We start from the raw sequence: 20,816 nt of genomic DNA on the forward strand, positions 1-20,816 counted from the left end.
AAATGGATATTTATGAACTTGTTGAAATTCACTGGACTGAAGTAAGCAACTTAAAAGGTAAATTTACACCATTTTATTCTTTTAAATTGCTACCACCATGAGAAATACAAACATACAAGTCAATGTTGATAAAGTAGGCTACAATTTAAATTTTGGGATTTGAAATCTGGGGGGATTTTTGTTTGTATCTTTCCTTTTAATCTTGATATTTACATTATATCTCTTCAATTGTTTTGCCAGTTTTAGAAATGCAAAGTACATGTCTTTTATTTATTTATGGTGGTAGACATTGAACAGAGGGCCTCATGCATGCTAGGCAAGAGCTATACCACTAAGCTGGAACCTCAACCCCCAAATCCACATCTTCTAAAGATAAGAAATAACTGTAATTCCTTGTTAAAAAAAAAAAATGTCCTCTCCCTACCCACCCACCCCGCCAAAGGCCTTATGCCTGCTAGGCAAATGCTCTGCTGAACTAAATCCCCAAATTAGAAGCAATTTTTTAAAATTCAAACTCAGTGTAAAAAACTTGTATATACATTATCAAACAGGTTGCTCAATGTCAAGAATAGAGAAATATAGAATTATCACTTTTTCAATAACACACTTGCCTTTCTCAGGGAAATAAAGAAAATACATCATTTTTAAAAGAGAAGTAGCAAATACAAAGTCCTGGAATATGAAAGCTTATATATTCATATTGAATACCACTCCCCCAATACAAAAAGTAGTTCCTTGGAGAAAGGTGTGAGGCATGGATGGATGATAAGGCTCACATGCAGCAATCATAACCTATACAAAAATACATAATGCCTTCTATGTTCTTATCTCCATTAGGCTCTAGAATCTAAATTCAAACTACATTACAAGGCCATTAGATATCCAGTTAATAAAATGGTGAATACGTTTCCCAGTATATGAAGTCGTTATTCCGTATTTTCCAAAATTGAAACTGCTTCATCTAGAAAGATTTTATGTAAAAAGAGAAATTATATGGAATATATTATGATAAGACCATTTGAGTACAACACTCACACTATGGCAACCTCACTCCTTTGGACCACTTTCTAAAAGAGGAAAGTGAGTGAGTCAGGGAGAAGTGAGCTCACAAACCCAAAGCCATTCACTGGGCTCTAGAGAGCATTGAACTCTCCAAGATCCCCTTTTCAACTCAGGGGACTCTCCTCAGGAGCCTCCATTTCCTCATTTCTTCTCTAGAATATGACTGCTTAAGGTCTTTTTCAATATAATGCTTGATAATCTTGACAGAAATCCTGTTTTGGTGGTTCACAGCACATTAGAAAGAACAGAGATACAAAAACCTATCACAGAAGAATAGCACAGCAACTGAAATTTTTTAAAAAAATGATGCTGCTTCTAAAATTAAGAATCAATGATGAGTCAAGCTGAAACTATCTTCAGCATCTTTGTTCAGCCAAAAAAGTGTGTAACGTATTTTAGGAAGAAATTTTTCAAAATTAATTTAGTATTTTCTTTTGGGGGCATATGAACTTCTTTTATTTAGAAACTTTACTTCCTTCAGAGATACTGGATGGTGTTAATTGTGTGAGGTATTGGTACATTTAGATTTTGATGGCATCCTTTTTTTCACTATTGATTTAGTAATAAAGTTTTTATTGTCTTCACCATGAAAGATTAAATATGGGAAGACAATTTGGAATGAGATCTTTCCTATTCAAATGAATGTAGTGTAGAATATATTTTTTTCCCTTCAGAGAACTGTGATTAAGTAACTTTTGAGAATCAGTGTAGTTTACCAAATCCAGAAAAATAATCATAAAACAGCCATGAAAAAATCCCAAACAACAAAAAATAGTTCATTTAAAATTAATTATGTCCCAAACTCAGATCTTTCTCCTTTTACACTTGAGTTTTTCAACTACAAAATATATGAAAAGTTGACTAGTACAAAAGACTTTCCTATGTGGAACCAAAAATCTAAATTCTTAAAGGAGGAAATTTTATTATTTAATTAACTATAAGCAGTCAACGCTAAATAATCTGCTTCCAGTTCCTTTTCCAAATCCCAAATTAGAAATGAGAAATTTCAAATCCCAATTAGAAATCAGAATTTCATAAGTAGAATTCAGTTACTTGAAAAACATGCTTAACTAAATGGAAATGGTGGCACCTGCCTTGTAATTGGGAAGCTTCCAACTACTAACTTCATTATTTTATATCTCAATTTTCATCCACAAAATTAGCACAAAAAGTCAAATTTTTATGGAAATTTCAATTATTTGCTATTAAAAATCCTTTAGTGCATTGATGAAAATGTATGAAATAGATACATTGAAACTCAACTAATGTCTGATAAATATCCATAAAGGTCAATGAAATCTTCACATATTGTAACAAAAGTAAAGATATATTAGAGATAGTCATTGACTTCAAGGAAATTGGCCCAAATATGGAATTTGAAATCAGATAACCCAAGATTATATTAAGCCACAGAAAAAAAGACAAATGTTACAATGAAAAAGAAAATATTGATAGAAGAACTCAGAGACGAAAGGAAATCTTTCTTTTCTTCTTGCCAGATTTATATTATATAGATTGTGTTACATGACATTTATATGTCTCTCTCCATATGAAACTCCCATGACTCTGAGAATTAATATAAATATTATGTCATATAATAATATCATCATTCTTTTAATTTGCTTAGGATATGGCTGATTTCCTGAGGAAAAACTGCCAATTGACAAATATATAAGTAAACAAAAGAATTAATGAACACATTCATTTGTTGACAATCATTTGTTGAAAATCAAATGATTAATTTTTGCTGCACTACCTTATTCAAGTTTTTTATAGCATAGATTCTATGTGGTCAACTATTTTTTACTTATATATTTTCAAAATTCTAAAAATAAACTTCCTTTAAATGAATCTAAGAGAAATTTATTTGAGAAAAATAGCAGATATTTCTATTAGACATAGTCATTGTCTGCTGTTAAAATGTATGCCTCTCATTTCTGGGTTCTTACAGAATGAGAATTAAGTATAGAATGGAATCGAGAGACCTGGGTGTGAGTAACCATGGAAAGCTATCAGTTCATTGACCTTGAGAAAGTCACTGATGCTCTCTGCGCTTCTATTCCTTAACAAGAAAATAGGAACAATTATTTGGTTTTTGATATTTGTAGGAGGATTAATTAAAGCAACTTCTAACCGTGTGCTCAATTAAGTTTCTTTCATTTTATTTTAAAGAAAGAAATGGAGTTGATTATAAAGCAGTTTTGAATAAACTGCTAGCAGTAACGTTATTGTAGTGTGCACAAAAATATAATCGATATATGAATGTAGCAGTGTAAAAACAAGTATGTATACAATCTATGGAATTGGCTAATTTTTAATATGTTTGGCATTAATAAGTAGGAATCTTACCTGTTGGTGGAATTATTCCAGGAGACATGAGGCCAGGGACAGAATGTGGCATGATATGAGAATTCTCTGGGGAGGTGACACTTTGAGTCCTCTTAGGAGGCCTTCCAGGTCTAGAACTGAAACAAACAAACAAAAAATTTTACAATTAAGCTGTTGTCTTACACATCATTTCAAAGTTGTTTCAAGTGGTAACATGGACTGTAAATAAATTTGTTTCAAGGACGGTTGCTTTTGCAGTTAGATGTAATAGACTTCCATCACTAATTAGATTACATGCTGAATTCATTTTCCTCATTGAAGATCAGCCACTCCTGATGCATAATTCATAGCCTGCACCTCGTTACCTGCTTCTTCATATTAATATCTATACACAGTTTGAATTGCCTCGTTTGCATATGCTAAAGTTCTGCATGCAGCCTTCAGCACGAAAATTATGCACTAACTTGTAATAATTATTACAGTCAGCCTGCTATTGATTTATGAGACTTTTAAAAACCAAATATGTGTAGTACTTGTAATGAATGATATTTTAAGGTTCTTCAGGAAATTAAAAGGCAATGGCTGCCTAAGGAAATGTTCTGCTTGTTTGATTTAATACTACAGTTAGCTGGGAGGTGGAATGAAAGAGTGATTCAGACCTATAGCACATTTTTCGATGATATGTTTTATTACTTCGCACTGCTAGCCTGATATCTAGATGATAAATGACAATACATATCTAATGTGTGAAAAGGTCTTGCAATTTCTTTATTTTTTGTCATTTAAAAGATAAGTCAAGTTATCATTTAACCCTTATTTTATTTAAGTGAACAACCCCACTAAGTTACCTTATTTTTAATATACTAAAATATATTGGAAAAGCTTGGAGTTATTTGTAGGACATCATTGAGAAATTGTCAATGGAGCATTTTACTTCTGTTTTTAGATAAATAAAAACGTTGTGCTTATGTTTTAGCAGTAGTTGTCTTTCACATGCCCATTTTTAAAATTATCAAATCAGAGGTTGAAAAGGAGACAAATCTTAGCTGATCTTATATATAAATAACATCAAGGATATAAATTAGCAAATTTTGAACAAACATTCTTATCACTATATTTCTACCTTTTTGCTTCTGTATAATGAATGCATTTTTATGAAATGTTCTTCCATAATTTATTTGGCCGGTATACACCTAGATATATCTTTCATAAGTATTTCTGTGTTTGCCCCAGCTGAGTCCCCTTGACTCATCAGAAGTTTCAAAGATCCTTTCTCTTATTTTATTATGTAGTATATGTGGTCATTAAACAAACAATCACTAAATAAATACCTGTTGTTTTTAAAGCAGTTACACTATGGAGGATAATTTGAGGGAATGAGTTGTTAGTCTTCAGGAGCTTATACTCTTGCCAAGTGCAGAAATAACTACAATGCAAATTGTAATAGGCTAAGTCTCATAAGGAAGTTTCGACCCACCTCTTCATTGGAACATAGGTTGATATCTATGTTCAGGGAAGAAAGATGGCAGTGGAAGCATTAGAAGAAAATTCCTAAGTATGACTTAGATGTGGAGAAGAAAAGAATGGGCGAAAAGGATAGTATACTGAAAAGAATAAAAATAATAGAAATGTAGAATTGGATAAGGTTGTTTCAAATGAACTGAAACGTGTCAGGTAACAAAACGACTGAGACTGTTAAACTTATTGCAGGGGTCAGATCCTGGAGGGATTTGGGAAAACAGCAGGGAGATTGTTTGCAAGCTTGTCTGTTTTGTTAAGCAATAGGGATACTTTCCGGCTTTTTGTTCTGAAGTATCTCCCTAGCTAAGTCTTCTTATTCTTCATTATTACTCCTCATCCTTGGTTGGCTTTTAACTCTTGTTATTTGCCTAGGATCAATCAACATCCCTCTAATAGTCTCCATTCTCTCTGATCTCTTCTATTGTCATCACTTAGATGCTAAAGACTAATGGCTAAATATACATCTACAGCCCAGATCTTCCTCCTGGGATTCAGACAGATTGATGCCTATCTAGTAAACATCCCTGCTTCGATGTTCTATAATAATCTAAGACTCAGCTTGTCCAAATCTGAACTCAGCATGTGCCCCATTAAAATCTATTCCACTTTCCCTGGTTCAGCAAAATGGTACCTAATTGACTAAACCAAAAATCCAGGACTCAGCTCTGTCTTTTCCTTCTCTTACTCACTCAAATATCATCTCTATGAAGACATTGTTTTAAATCTGTTCTCTTTCCTTTGCCCCCACTCTTGTCTTCCAGATCAACCACTCATTTATTAGTTGAGCTACTATTAAAGGTTTCCAAATCTATTAAACTCTTCCAAGACCCACTTCCAACTTTGTCCCACTGTACAGCATAGAGTCAAGACAACTCTCCATACTGATTTCAGAGGATTTTTCTAAAATGTAGATTTGACTATGTTTTACATTAGATTAAAGATATCAATTGTTCCTTATTGGATTCATACTCTCAGTGTGGAACCAGGCCCCTACTACTTGGCCCTTGCCTACTTTTCCAGGTCTGTCCTTCTATTCCTATATTTATGGCTTATATTTGGCCCTACCACATTTACATTTCTTAAGAGTTTCTTGAGTTGCTTTGGTCCTCTATTACTCAATCTTCATTAATTGTTGCTTCCTTTGTCAACATTTCTACACCAACCCATCCTCATCTTCATCTTACTTAGCTTAACCTTAATCATTCTTCTTACTAACAATATCAAGTTTGGGTATTCTTTTAAGACATTGTGATAGTTCACAGCTTATGGTGAGCAACACATAATTCTTTCTGCACTGCTTGCAAGTAACATATTTATCTGTTTTGCTACCAAGATTATATGGCAGACTGCATAAAATGAGGCCTTTGTGTCCTTAAAACTAAGAATGACACCTAGCCCATTATATTTGTTTAAATAAATTTTAACCTATTTATGAAGCCATTTCTCCCCAAATTCCTTAAGCATCTCACCTTATCAATTCCAGTGATCAAAAAACTTCCAGGATATAAAAAGTAATGCACAAAGTTTGAAATTCCAAGTCTAAACAAATGCTAAATATACATCTCAAGTCCAGAGAAAAGGGAGAGGAATGGGAGACCTCTATCAAGATGCCATAGAGCAGGTAGAAAATGCAGAGGAAGTTAAAAGATTTAAATTTTTAGTCCTTTAGCTTGTTTTAAAGAAAATGAAACCTTGCAGGAGTGCTTTATTATTCTGGCCACAGGAGTTGTCCTCACAGCTTTCACTCTGGAAGGAGAAGTCAGGCTCCTAAGTAGGAACACTTTAACTCATGCTGTGATTAGAACAGACCCAGTGGGCTCCTTTCACCACAGATTTCTGCTGCCCAATCTATCACATTGCCTCAAATTCCACCAATAGAGATTTATTGCTTTCAGACTCAAAGCTTGAAGTTCTTTTAAAACCTTCCATTAAAATGCAAATACCCTTGGTGGTGGTAACACCCTAAAGCCATCAACAGACACCCAACTGGGGATTACTTTACAATTAGGTGAGAGTGCAGTAGTGCAATAGGACATGAAGAACAGAAGGGGCCAAAAGAAAAGACTTGGGAAGACAAGTCAAACCACTTACCCTTTTGTCTAAAGCATAAGACCATTGGGAACTTCCCTGAGAGTTATACAAAACTTCTCAGTTGAGGGGAAGCAGAAAAATTTATTTATTGATAAGACCTCATTCCTGTTGTCATTCCTTCATGACCTACCATTAGGTCCCCTGATTAACAAACTTGGTATTCTTTCGATATTACAATTTTGCTAACTTCTAGAGGACCACTACTTCCCACAAGACTCTAAGGAAGATAACTTAATTGTAAAATACTTGAGGGTTAGGGCTGTGCCTCAGTGGTAGAATGCTTGCCTAGCATGCATGGGAAACTGGGTTTGGTCCTCAACTCCACCTAAAAATAAAATAAAGGTGTTGTGTCTATCTACAACTAAAATAGAAAATATTTAATAAAATAAAATAAAATAAAATAAAACACTTGAATATTCAAATTCCTTTCAATAGAGTTTTAGGGATTTTTCCAAGAGAATCAATCTATTTATCTTCCTATCTATCTATCCATCCATCCATCCATCCATCTATAGTACTGTGCTCAGAAGCACATATTTTATTGTCTGTTCAGATCTAACTATAATACTGGCTCTATCGGTTTATTACCCTTAGTCAAGTTACTCACCTTTTCTGAATATCTAACTAAATAAGGGCTTTGGGGGAAAACTAGTATGTTTTGTTGGAAATCAGTAATTCTTAGAAAGAAAAGCTAAAATACTAACCGGAAAGAGGAAGTGAAATAATTTGCAAAAGTATTCAGAATGATCAATTGTCTCAAGAGCAGCCACACTATAGTGACCCACTTCTGTCCCAGAGGACCAGTCCCAGTTCTAGTCAAACAGAAGATCTCACTTAAATCATTACCCTCAGTAGCTTGAATAAAATCACAACTTCAGAGGTTTGTCCTTGTCAGCCTTCTTCCCACAGTAGCCACAGTTCTTCCTTTAGTATTTTCAACCAAATGCATTACAAGTTTAAGAATGCCCAAATCCATACTTCATATCCAAAGCACTCAGAGACTCACCCAAGCACACCCTCTCCTGCAGTCCTGAACAACAACAAAAAAAAGGTTTCTTTTTCAGACAGATGCCTCTAGGTGGTCTTCTTTCCTTAGTTTACACCACTAAATCAATCTCATACTAATTTTTATCTCTCTGTCTCTCTCCCATGACTGTGTAAGGTTAGCCAACACTTTCTAGTCCGTTTATTATGTTTATTCAAAGTGAAGTAAAAAATCCAACTTAAAAAAAAAGAAAACAAAAGTGATGTGAATTAATAAAAAGCTAAACCCATTGAAGGAATGAAAGGCATTTTAACTGTTGAAGGGAGGGTACTTTCAGATTTTTTTTTAATCCTCAAGCTTCTGCATAGACATCACCTCCTACTAATCTCTTTAGTAGTTTTTGAGAAATTAAGTTCAACTTTTTCCCTGATAAAAGAAGCAAAGAAACAAGTAAAATCCAGAAAGAGACTGTGATGACTATAAATTAGGAAATGTGGAAGTAGTTTATCAGTAGAATTTTTTGATTCAAATCCCACCTGTCTCCATTCAATCCTTCATTCATTCACTTATCCAAGAGAAAAGAGCTACTATACACAAGCTCTGGGCCAGACATGAGGACTGTAAGAAATAAAGACACAGCCTTTTTTTTTTTTTTTTTTTTTTTGTGTGTGTGTGTGTGTGTGTGGTAGAAGATAAAATGAAATGGCATATGGGGTATCACAGAAAATTCATGGGAGCAAATGAGCACTGGGTGATTCCTGGAACAAAAATAAGTACTTAGAAATGAAAGTACCTTGGTGAGCTAATCTACAAGAGTTCATTTGCCCTCTCAAATCTGTTCATCCCAGAAAAACTCTATTTCTGTCATATTCTACGCTTTTTTCTTGTAAATTGGTTCTATAGAACCAAGATAAATGAGAACTTTTTACATATGTGTGTTTATATTAAATATGTTCATATTTCTATAAATAATTTGTTTTGTATTGGAAAGTTATAATCTGCTAAGTGATTTGCATATCCACTTGGATGTTACAGGTCACACAGAAAGACTGATGATTATGGGTTTATGATAATATGGGGAAATATTTATATTCTAAGTAAAGTGAAAAAGCAAGTTACAAACCTGAATCTATAGACAAATTATAGTGCAAGAGAGAGAGAAAAAAATCAAATAAAGCAAGTAATAAATACATAGAGAAAAAAGAGTGAAACATACTAAAATATTAAGAGTGATGATCTCTGGATGAAGAATTATGTTTTTTTCTATATCTGAATGTTTCAATTTCTCTGTCAGAAGCATATGTTTAAATTTTTTAAAAACAAACATAAAAGTAAAGCTTCAATACTCCAATTATATTTTTCAGGGAATTCACTGTGGACAAACTGTGATCCTGGATATATTTCATCAGTACCTACATAGTTAAACTCAGATAATTTGTTCTCTATTCTTTTTAACTCATTTGAGTTCTAAAATATCTTCTGAAAAAAGATATTATATGGAAAATGATTATCCTTGAAAGAATTATAAAATCTGTCTAAAAGATTAAAAGTACAGATAATCATTGATATCTTCCAGATTAAATCAACCTTAGGAAACAGATCCATCAACTTTGCAAAGGACTTTCTAAGATTAATGTGTGTGTACCTGTATTTCATGAAAGAAGCAGTTGATTTATAATCTTTGGTTTATAAATGCATGGTTGTCCCCTAGACTTCGTTAACTGGTTAGTAGATTTTTTTTTTTTAATTTGAGTTTTCTGAAAGGCACACTCTAGTTGTTTTGTGATTAGCATTTTTTTTCCCTTTGCATTGAAGTTTTCTTTGGTTTGTTTTAGGGGTTTTGTTGTTGGTTTTTCTCAGAGATGGTTAAAGTTTGGAATGGATACTATTTTGAAATGATAACAAAGGTGAGCACTTTCTCAATCTCACTCCACACATTTGGTCCTTTTGTGATCTCTATCTCGGAGGGTGTGAGTGTGAATCTCTCCATGCCTACTTCTCAGTACAAATAAACTATGAACTAACTCATCTAAGAGGTGACTTGCTACAGTGACCACAATACAGTGTTTCATGGAGGCAGAAACTTAAATATCCCCAGGGAACAACACATGGAGGGCACCTTCAGCTCATGGCTCTTGAGTACAAATCACAGAACCCTCTCAACTATTTAGATGGCAGGTAATTCAATTCATGAACTGGACAAATACTTACACAGATATAAAAAATAAAATTGTCCTGAGGGAAAATATATTTTAATAAAAATTTTCTTGTGTTTAAATTAATTTGTGAATTGCCCACTCAAACCTGGTAATTATAAGCATGTTTTCAGGAAGAACTTGACAAATTCCCAATGTTTTAGTATTTTGTTTTGTGAGGCAAGTTCTCAGAGCTTGCACTTTGTTGATATGTATAACAAATCTACAGGAATGTGGTAAAGCAAATATTTACTAAACTGAATTCACCATCAAACCTGTTATTTCCAGTGAGTGTGCTTATTTAGAGACTGATGCTTTAAATGTATACTATAATATATATTCCAATTATGCCTATCCCTGATCCCTAAATATTATGGAACCATTTTCTGTATGTCACAGGGCACATGAGAATTGTCATTTGAGAATTATTGTCCAGGAAACAAAAAAATACAATTTACATATTCTACTGGATGCCAAAATATGGATTTTTACCCTATATTCCCTCAGCAAGGATTCCTGAGAATTTTAGTTACAGTTACCTGTTAATATCATTGCATACACAGTTGAGCAAATTTTGTGGTGTAAGTTGAATCCTGGGCAATTTTAGAAATAACTAGGTCAAAGGAAAAGATTCTAAAGGAGGGAGTCATTTGACCTGGAATATTTTGATTCTCAAGTAGAAAAAACACCAAGCGTTGATACTCAAAAATACAATGCTAACATCGATAAACTGACATTGTAACTAGCAACAACAAAAATAGTTGAAATTAGCAACTCTCCTGAGAAAGAATTGTCATTTTCTGTGACCTCAAAACTCACACCGTGTAGACGTGAAGTAGTAGAGGAAAATTACTTAGTACAAAAATCAGTTTCCAAAACCAAAGACAAAATACCAGAAGTTTCCAGTTCAGTTAAAGCTACTGAACATTGAATAAAGTATTACCCCATATAAGGATTAAAACATATTGTACTATAACTAAACCATTCGTAAGCATTGTATGTTGTGGTAACAATTAGTGACAGCCAAAAACACTAGTGTACCTTTCTCATAGATTACATACTTAGGATAATCTAACCCTTTAAGCTTATAAATCTGCCCCTCCCTTTTTAAAATCCATTCAGGAAGGCCAAGTAGTTTCTTTTAAATCCATTAAATATATTAGTTATGTTAATATTAGAATTGATACATTAATCTTAATTTAAGGAGCCTTAACTTTAGTGAATATTGTTTTGAACTTAATCTTTATCAAATAGGAGGTCTTGATAGTTTCTTGTCTCAATTTGTGTCAATGGTAAATGATCCTTTTAAAAGTATATCAAATTATTTATCTGTAAAAATGTATTTCATCTATATTTTTAAGACTAAAAGTAATTTAATGAAATTTAAAATTTTAATTAAGAAAACATTAAAAATGTAATACTGTTTATTTTTATATACCTGTGACATATATTATATATCCATATATATAATATTGCTCCCAGAGTGCAGCTGTTTTCAAATTTCACATAGGGACATGTTTGTCTAGACAAATCTTGTGGTTTGAATATAAGGGGTCCCAGAAAAGCTCATGATAGACAATGCAGGAATGTTCAGAGGTGAAATGATTAAATTATGGAAGCTATAACCTAATCTTAGTAGCTTAATCCATTTCATATATCAATAATGTGAATGAATTACAGGTCATAACTATAGGCAGGTGGGGCATGGCTAGAGGAAGTAGTCATTGGGGGACATGCCCTTGGGGATTTTATGTCTTGTTCCTGGCTCCTGCTAGCCTGCTAGTGTCCACCCCCGCTCTTCCCCCTTCTTTCTGAGGTTCTACCTCACCTCAGGCACAGACCAATGAAGTCAGCCAAACAGGAATTGAAAGCTCTTGAACTATGAGTCAAAATAAACCTTACCTCTCTAAGCTTTTTGGATATTTTGATCTCTGCCATAAAAACCTAACATAAGAGCAAAATATTTTTAAATACCTTACAATTCCCTTTTCTTCTCATGAATCTTCCACATCACAGATGAGTCTACATGTAACACATGATTTTTTTTTTACAGTGTAAAGATTTAATAGAACCCTTGAAAGAACAAGACTTGTAATAGTTATAAACAACTGTAAATGTTTTTCTTAAAGATTTAGGAAAAGTTAATACTGTATTGACTTCTTTTTCACAATTCCTATATTTTACAAAATGAAAATTAATAATAAAAGATATCCCAACTAAAACAGGCAATCTAAAACTATGTTTTACAAAATGAAAATTAATAATAAAATATATCCCAAGTAAAACAGGCAAACTAATTCATATAAGCTATGGACTCTAAGATCACGAAGAAAAAAGTTTTGTTTCTTGTAATGTTTTAATTTGAATTTCAAATAACTACATCTTCTCAACAATTACTGCTGGCTATATTTTGTCTGAACCAAAAGCACATATTTAGTCTTTCATTTCAATGGTATATGCCAAAAGCCTTTTCATAAATATGCAATGGCTATGGTTGACTATCATTCTGTTTTTGCAGATCATCTTTAATTTGGCCCCAATATGCATATATTTCTTTAGTCTCAAAATAACATTAAATTCTCCTCTGTAGCAAATGCCATTTCCAACTCTTTGAAGACCTTCTTTCCAAATGTTTTCATTTTGTTTTGAAATAGCAGATAAAATAATTGTGCTTATATTGTCTGTTACCAGGCACTGTACTAAGTTCTCCATGTGATCAAAGTCTATTAATAATCATGGAAAACATTTGAGATAGGTACTATTGTTATTCTTATTTCACTGACATTGGTGGATATTGAAAATAAAATAAAATTATTTGGTATTCCACCTATAAAAAAAATAGAGCCAGGATATGAACCATGCAATCTGCCTGCAGAGTCCCAGCCCTGAGCATGGAGCAAGGAGACTACTGTAGCATATTTGTGTGTGAATTTTTTTAACATACATTAATTAAACATGTTCATGTGCCTGACCTCAACATATGTGTGGGAATTATCATTAAGATACTTTCCTTGACTTCAACTAGGACACAGTCTATTTTGAAAACTAGATAGTAAAGAAGTAAACAGTAATTGTTCCAAAGAACTGCTATGGGGACACCCCATGGGAGTGCCTCAAGGAAGATGAGGTATGAAATGCAGTAGTTAGTTACTGAAGAAGGGCAGGGGGTAGTGGGATGCTAAGGGAGGAAAAACCCATAGAGGCAAATCCCCATTACACACATTGCACACACCAACACATACACTTCTCTAATGAAGTTCTGGATTGCTCAAAGCCATGATTCATTCTTCCCTACAAAGAATGGTTAGCATCACACAGCCTAGTACATATCCTTTTCTATGGTTTTGTAGATTTCATCTTCTCACTCCAAACTCTCTCCTTAATTCCTACCTTGAGAAATGTATTAGACATGTAATAGGCACTGATTTTGGGACAAACACCATAGTATATAGATATATATAAAATATATCTTTTTTCAGATGTCTTCTTTAAAAAGAACACAATTTGGTATTACATAATCAACTTTATAAAAGAAATTTGAATCTAACCAGTAACTAACCCATCCTCCTTTTGATATTTTACTCTGACAGGAGTTCATATCCATAATAAGGAAAAAGTTTATTATATATTCAACTGAATTTAATTTTATTTTTTGTACTTACTTATTCTCAATTTGAATCATGATTGTTACCATATATTTATATACACAGAGAAAATATTTTATAAAGAAATCAGAGCAACCCAACAATGAGAGGGAAAAAAGTGTGTCTCAGTCTTTCTGTACTAAATCAATCATAAACTTAGATAAAATAAGTTTACACACACTTACACACATACCAGTTTGACACAAACATCCTCACATAAAAATCAAAAAAGCAGAAACCATAGTTATGCTTGTATTAGACTACTAGTCCTTAGAGATGTAGTTTCAAATGAGGGTGAAAAACAGAACCCATTAAATCAAAACTCTTGTCTCCTGTTTATGAATGCAGAGACAAGATGGCAGACTCAACCTCAAATGCATGCTTTCACCCTCCACTGACAAGTTATTTGTATGCTGCCTCTGGAGGAAATGTACATAAGTCATTTGTTTGAGAAACCAATTATTAAAAAATAATACAACCTCCACTACCCTCCACTGTGTAATGCATGGAGAGCTGTCAAAAACTGTAGTTTTGAAACAGGGAGATTCAGATACCAACCCCAGAATTCTGGGACCTCCTGACAACTTTTTGATTCTCCCATGAGGATTCTGGGCCTATGAACTGATGAAAGGATGCTATTAAGACAGACAAAGGTATGCTGTTTCCAGCCTGCAGAGATTTCATAATGTGGTTAATTCATTATGTGACATGGATGTTATGTTACAGAAGCAGCAAACATTGCTATTAATATAATTTACATTAATTGAATCCTACTTAAGGCTTTATGAAATTGTTTTCTTTAATGAATGGTCTTTTAATAATAATGCTAGATATTATAAGAAATTATGATATAAACTTTTGGACCACAGAGTTGGAGAAGACACTGGCAATTGTCTTTTTGAGCTGGAACAGACATTGCTTTAAGATGGGATTTTTTTCTCTTTCCTGGAATAGTAGGCAGAGGCTATTTTTAAAATACCATCATTATACTAATTCCTGTGATCTTTCTTTAGTTCTTTCTTTGGATCTAATAGTGTTTAAATTGTCTACAGCATGATGGTTTATATGGAGATGTATTTATAGACACCAGGAATTCTTTACAGCACTTTATGTATATTATTTCATTTACTTTCCAGAAAGTTGTAAGATAGAAATATTATTGTTTCCATTTTAAAAATGCAGAAACTACAGAAAATATACATTGAACTAGAGTGTAAATGTAAATCAAAGTATAGATTTTCTTACTCATTATATCAAATAGAAAAATGATTTCTTGATGAAACCTTGTGCCCAACATGATGATAGAGAAAATCCTAGAGTAAATAATAGCTGTCATGTTTTGATTTCTTACACAAGTATATAGAATACTACATTGCAGTTAATTTGTGTATTTGACTGCTTTTTAGTAGATTATCTAATATTTAAAAATCTGCTTCAGACTCAGTCCAGCAAACTACCCTCAAAGGATGATCTACCACAAATATGTTCTCTCTTCCCAACATTATTCACATACACAGAAATGTGAGATAGCCACTGGGTGCAAAGGCAGATCCTAGATACTGTGACAGAGACAACAAAATGCAACCATCTCCCCAGAATAGGGCTTCTTATTAGAATACATGGTTATGTCATTAATATATGGTGATGTCAGTGATTTAAAGAAAGAAAAAGAGGAAACTTGTCAAAAACATTAAGAAGGAAAAGACATTTGTGATGGGTCATGAATCAAAAGTATGACTGCAACTAATGGAGGAAAAGTGATAAAAAAGCATTCAAGGTCTTCAACTGTCACAGTCAAAGGCTTCGGTGCAGAAAGTGTGGCGTATCCAAATAGTTGGTTAGGGCCTCCAGAAATGCTTCATTTGCACAAAGTTATTGAAACTACTTTTATAAATTCAGTACGCTGCTTCTGTATATTATAGTCCCAGATATACTGCAAGGCCTTTGAGGTAATGACTTTGTTTCTTGTGAAGCCCTTTGAACTCTTTAGGACAGAGGGCAGAAAATCTCAGTTCAGTAGTGATGACCATCTTTCACAAACAGAGGTGAGCTTGGCAACAGAAGATCATAATAAAAAAGGCAAGGCAAATATTGAATATTGAAAATGGGGCCTTCAGACAAGAGCAATGTATGATTTATGATAACTTTATGAAGTGAGAGTATGTGAAGAACAATGTCTTACAATTTTGCAGGTTTTCATGAGGTTAGCATGAAATTTAATTCAGCTATTATCATCAAAATGGAGATAAAATCATGAGATCTAATGACTCAATTTACTATGCAAATATTATAAACACCCTGGCATGCTTAATATAATTCAATCTTCACAATAATGCTAGAACAGAGTTGTTATCATTGTGCCCATTTTACAGATGAATGGAATGGTTCCCAGTAAGAGAATAATAGGTCACAGACTGCCATTGCAGAACGGATATGAACCAGGTCTACTGAGCAAAAGTCCATCATGAATCAGCCTTTAAAAATTTTTCATCAGAAGTAAATAGCCACATATAGAAGGTTTTTGGAATTCATTTTTAAGACTATTTATATTGCACAACTGAATACATTTTCTATTCTGAGATATAAAACAGGTCATCTCCACCTCTTTGGACTTGCTGTTGCTACTTCCTAGAATGCTCTTCAGTAAGAAGTTCCCATGACTCATCTTCCAGAACCAAATGGAACTGGGTCTTAATAGCTCCCCTTTCCCAAACTACTGCATTTTTATCCTAAGCATTTTTCAAGGTACTGTGTATTTACTTGTTTTTTGATAATTATCTGTCCTTGCAGGTTCCAAGAGGGCAGGGATTTTAAATGTTTTGGTCACTGGCATATCTACAGCATATGTAACAATGTCTGGCACAAAGAAGGAAATTAATAATCATGTATTAAATGTAAAAAGTTAATGAATAGTGGAAGTAACAAATGGATGCTCATTGCTGATGCTTGGCTATCTGAATCTACATCAGTTTAGTAATATCAGTATCTGAAAGGGTGGGATTTTGACATGTTAGTATGTTTTGTGTGGTGCCAATTTGATAATTATGGTTCAGTGGAAACCTGCTAAGTTATTGCCTTCTTTGCATTATCTTTACCTCTAACTGAGTTTTCATGTCTTGGCTCTTAAAAATGGCTGTGAAGAGAATAATCTACAAATTTTTAGCTGATGAGAACCTGTGGAACTTGAAATTATCAACCATGGTATTTCATGTTCAAACAGGTATATTTTTTAACTTGATTTAAAAATGTAGGCACATGTACTTGAAAATTTTATGCACACTTCCACAATGAAGTGTTCATTATTATGAAAGAAAAAATTAAATGAAAATTATCCTTAAGAAGGAGCTTTATAATCATAATATTAATGCCAGTTAAGATAATCCTATTAAGACAATGATTAATAAAATTATATATTTATAAATTAAAAGCATTTTGAGGAATACTAATGTTGAAAAAAGTGACAAAATAGGAAAAGGTACATGTCAAAGTCAGAGGATTACTACACTTAATAAATAAACAATGAAGAATCAAATATTAAATGGCAAATTAATATAAATAGGAAAATCATACAAATATGTAATTAATTAGTAAATATATTAAAAGATTTACAACCTCATTAATAAATAAGGAATTAAAAGTCAAATTAAGTACAAAATACATTATGTCCATCAAATTAGTAAAACTGATACTACAAATATATACCCACATAATACATCTAAAGAACTATTTAATGCTATAAATAAAAATTTATAATGTAAATACTCATTAAATCAATACTATTATACTGAAAATTTATCAGTTCATCCTGAGGAAATAATAAGAGAGAGAATATGCAAAAATAAAATTCTAAAGGCTCATATAATTAGATTGAATAAATGATGATGTATTGTATGACTAAAATTCAAGTAGAGCATTAAAATTACATATTTTATAATGTTAGATTAAAAGGATACAAAAGCATAACATGTTTATGTGTTATATCAGGTGAGATCACAGTAAAATAACATTTTATATAAGCATCAGTAATTTTCCTTCATTAGATTGAAAGACATGTTACCTTCAATTTATTCTTTATTAGTTTTTTTTTCCTTCAATTTTCTAATATTTGCCAATGAACAAGTTTGTGTGTGTGTTGTAAATTAGAGAAGCATTCAGAGGCAGTTGAGTGCTAAGCAAAAATTATTTGTTGAACAAGAAAAATCAACATTTAATGCTCTAAAAATGTTAAACCAAAGTAAATTGCATATGCACAAGAGAATATTCAGCAAACTATGCCTGAAAAATGATAAATAATCTGAAATAGATTCTAAACTTCCTGAATATTATCAGTGCAACATCTAGATTACACTGATTAGAACGTATTACTTGGTTATTTCCCTTTACAAATTGGGAAACTTAGGGACAGTTCAACTTCCTAAATATCAAGGAGGGCTAGAATTGCAAAGAAAAATTTTGCCACAAAATACTATGTTCAAAACTGAAAGCTGATAATAATAATGAGAAGAAGTAGAATGTAGACACAAGGACTGTTAACTTCATAGAAATTCTCATCTTAACACCTTGAAGCAGTCAGACGATTTGTGAATTGTCTTTCATTTTTGTTAGCATTTAGCCTGATTTCTCTGAAAACTAGCCCTTCATTTTCCCAAATACAAAGCTTGTTTTTTTTTTAGGCTTTAACAGTGAATTTCATTAATTCTAAAGAACTTCTTGTTTGAGTGACAAACAGTAGCATCTCTCTTTATAAGTGATGATCTTTGGCACAGGAGCTCCATACTCTTTTAGTGGGTTCATTGATAAGATTTATACTACCTCAAATGGGTAATTTGTGATAAGCAGTTTCTTCAGAAAAAAACTTACTGTTATGTAAATATGCCATCTGAACAGAATGAAAAAAGACAATAGCGGAATCCTAGTTAAAAGGTATTTTTAGCAGGGCAAGGTGGTATATGCCTTTAATCTCAGTAGCTCAGGAGGCTGAGGCAGGTTCCAAGCTATTCTCAGCAACTTGGCAAGGCACTTAACAATCAGAATGATCCTGTCTCCAATAAAATATAAATACATACATATAAATATTTTATAAAGGGCTGGGTATGTGGCTCAGTGGTTAAGCACCCCTGGGTTCAATCCCCAGTACCCGACCCTGTCCCCACAAAAGAAGGTATTTTTACTTAGTGCAAGAAAATTTTCTCATTTGCATCCTTCACACAAAACTTCCTCAGGTCTGAAGAAATATTTGAAGAGACCCCTTGAATGTGTGTATTTGCCCTATGTATAAGACTACACTGCCAAAGAAGAGATATCAAAAGTGATATGACTAACCCAACCCAAATTACAAAAATATGTTATGTGTGCAGATGTATCTGTGTGTGATGCTGTAAGTTTCCTTCTTTTTCTTTGTTATCAAAAGAATGTTTTTGAATTGTTTTGAGTTTTCAGGGATCTTTTGGTACTGGGGAAGCAAACCCAGGGCCATGTGCAATCTGCACGTAACCACTGAGCTACATCCTCAAAATATTTTTAACATAAAGCCATAGCATGTTCTTCTCATCCTATTCCATGTTATAATACTGTCTTTTTGAAAATTACGCAAGGCAGCTGGGAATCGTGTCTCAATCCCAGGAACTCGGAGGCTGAAAAAAGAGGATTGAGAGTTTGATGCCAGCCTGGGCAACTTGATGAGAGCATGTCTCCTCACAGAAATAAAAAATGGGCTGGAGATATAGCTCAGTGGTATAGTTCCCCCAATTTTAATCCCTAAGATCAACAACAACAACAACAACAAAAAATCAATCAAGGCATATGTTAAACTTAAATTACTCAAATCTAAAGAATTTGGGAAAATATAAAATTTCCCATTTTAAAAGGACTCTAAATTACACGGTCATTTTCATATAAACTTCACCATTTTGATGGTAAATTAAAATGAAAATCATACAGCATGCTTAAATCTACATTTTTTATGAAATGATTTTCTAAAGTTTGCCACCAATGAATTAGTTTCTTGATTAGCTTCAAGTACTATGAAACAGAGGAAGAAAGACAGTAATTCTGGGCTTATATAAGCATCTACCTTCAGTAAGCTTAGCAAGCAAACATTAACAAGTGCTTTGCATCCTATTTACTTACAACAGTCCGATAAAACAATAAACTTCTGAAAGCAATTACTTTAAATTTATTTTTGCTCTACATTGAAACAGAAAATATTGTCACGCAAAAGGTAGCATTGAACTTGTATAATCATAGAGATTTATTGAGACAAGGAATGATGCTGATTAAAAAAATAAAAGCATTGAAATACACCCTAACATCTTTCCTGAAACACATGATAATAATTATCTCAGGAAAAGGTGGTGCTGACAACAGCATAAATGATGCCGCCAAATGGAGACTTAATTTTATTTTAAAGGATTAAACCATAAATTACTTCTTTAAAATTAGTGAGAAAAAAAAATAGACCCCCTTCTAAAGTCAATTTAATCAATTCACAAGAATTTTGCACAAGAGAAAAAATTATTAGACCATAACATTTCAAGAGGTTATATGAGAATCATATTAAAGAGCCTTGCCACTCTTACTCAGAAACTAATTAGGAATATATATGACTGAATTTTCAAATATCTGTTTAACAACCTATATTCTAACATATTTATTGCCATCTCAATCTATATTTTACAATGTAGTTGGTCAGAGTTGCATCACTTGTAAAATGTTCTCTCCTTCAAAAATTCACTTCTAAATAAGAACTTAATTTTCTTACTTACAATACCCTAGCAGAGTCAAAGGATAACAAGCATTTAATAAATTCTCGTTGACTAACACAGGCTACTAAATATTCACACTTGGCTCTTTCCTCCCTGCCCTTGCCATCCTTTATTGTGGGTACCTTGAGAAATACATGTTTCTTCATCATAGAAGGTTTTCCTTCCCTTGATTTGGGGCTTGCTATGGGATTCGCTATGGCCAATGGCATGTGAACAGAGGTGTCAT

The 20,816-nt window shown here is 32.9% G+C and overlaps 1 protein-coding gene across 2 annotated transcripts in view; it reads right to left on the bottom strand.

Moving 5' to 3' along the window:
- The window catches only part of Dach1 (dachshund family transcription factor 1), a 389,973-nt gene that overhangs the window by 221,730 nt on the left and 147,427 nt on the right, over positions 1-20,816 (bottom strand). For both annotated transcript variants that reach the window (XM_077792816.1, XM_077792818.1), the window contains exon 2: positions 3,412-3,527. In XM_077792816.1, the coding sequence (XP_077648942.1) occupies positions 3,412-3,527 (116 nt within the window). The remainder of the gene's footprint in view (positions 1-3,411; positions 3,528-20,816) is intronic.

This window comes from Urocitellus parryii, chromosome 2 (genome assembly GCF_045843805.1).
Source record: "Urocitellus parryii isolate mUroPar1 chromosome 2, mUroPar1.hap1, whole genome shotgun sequence".
NCBI lineage: Eukaryota > Metazoa > Chordata > Mammalia > Rodentia > Sciuridae > Urocitellus > Urocitellus parryii.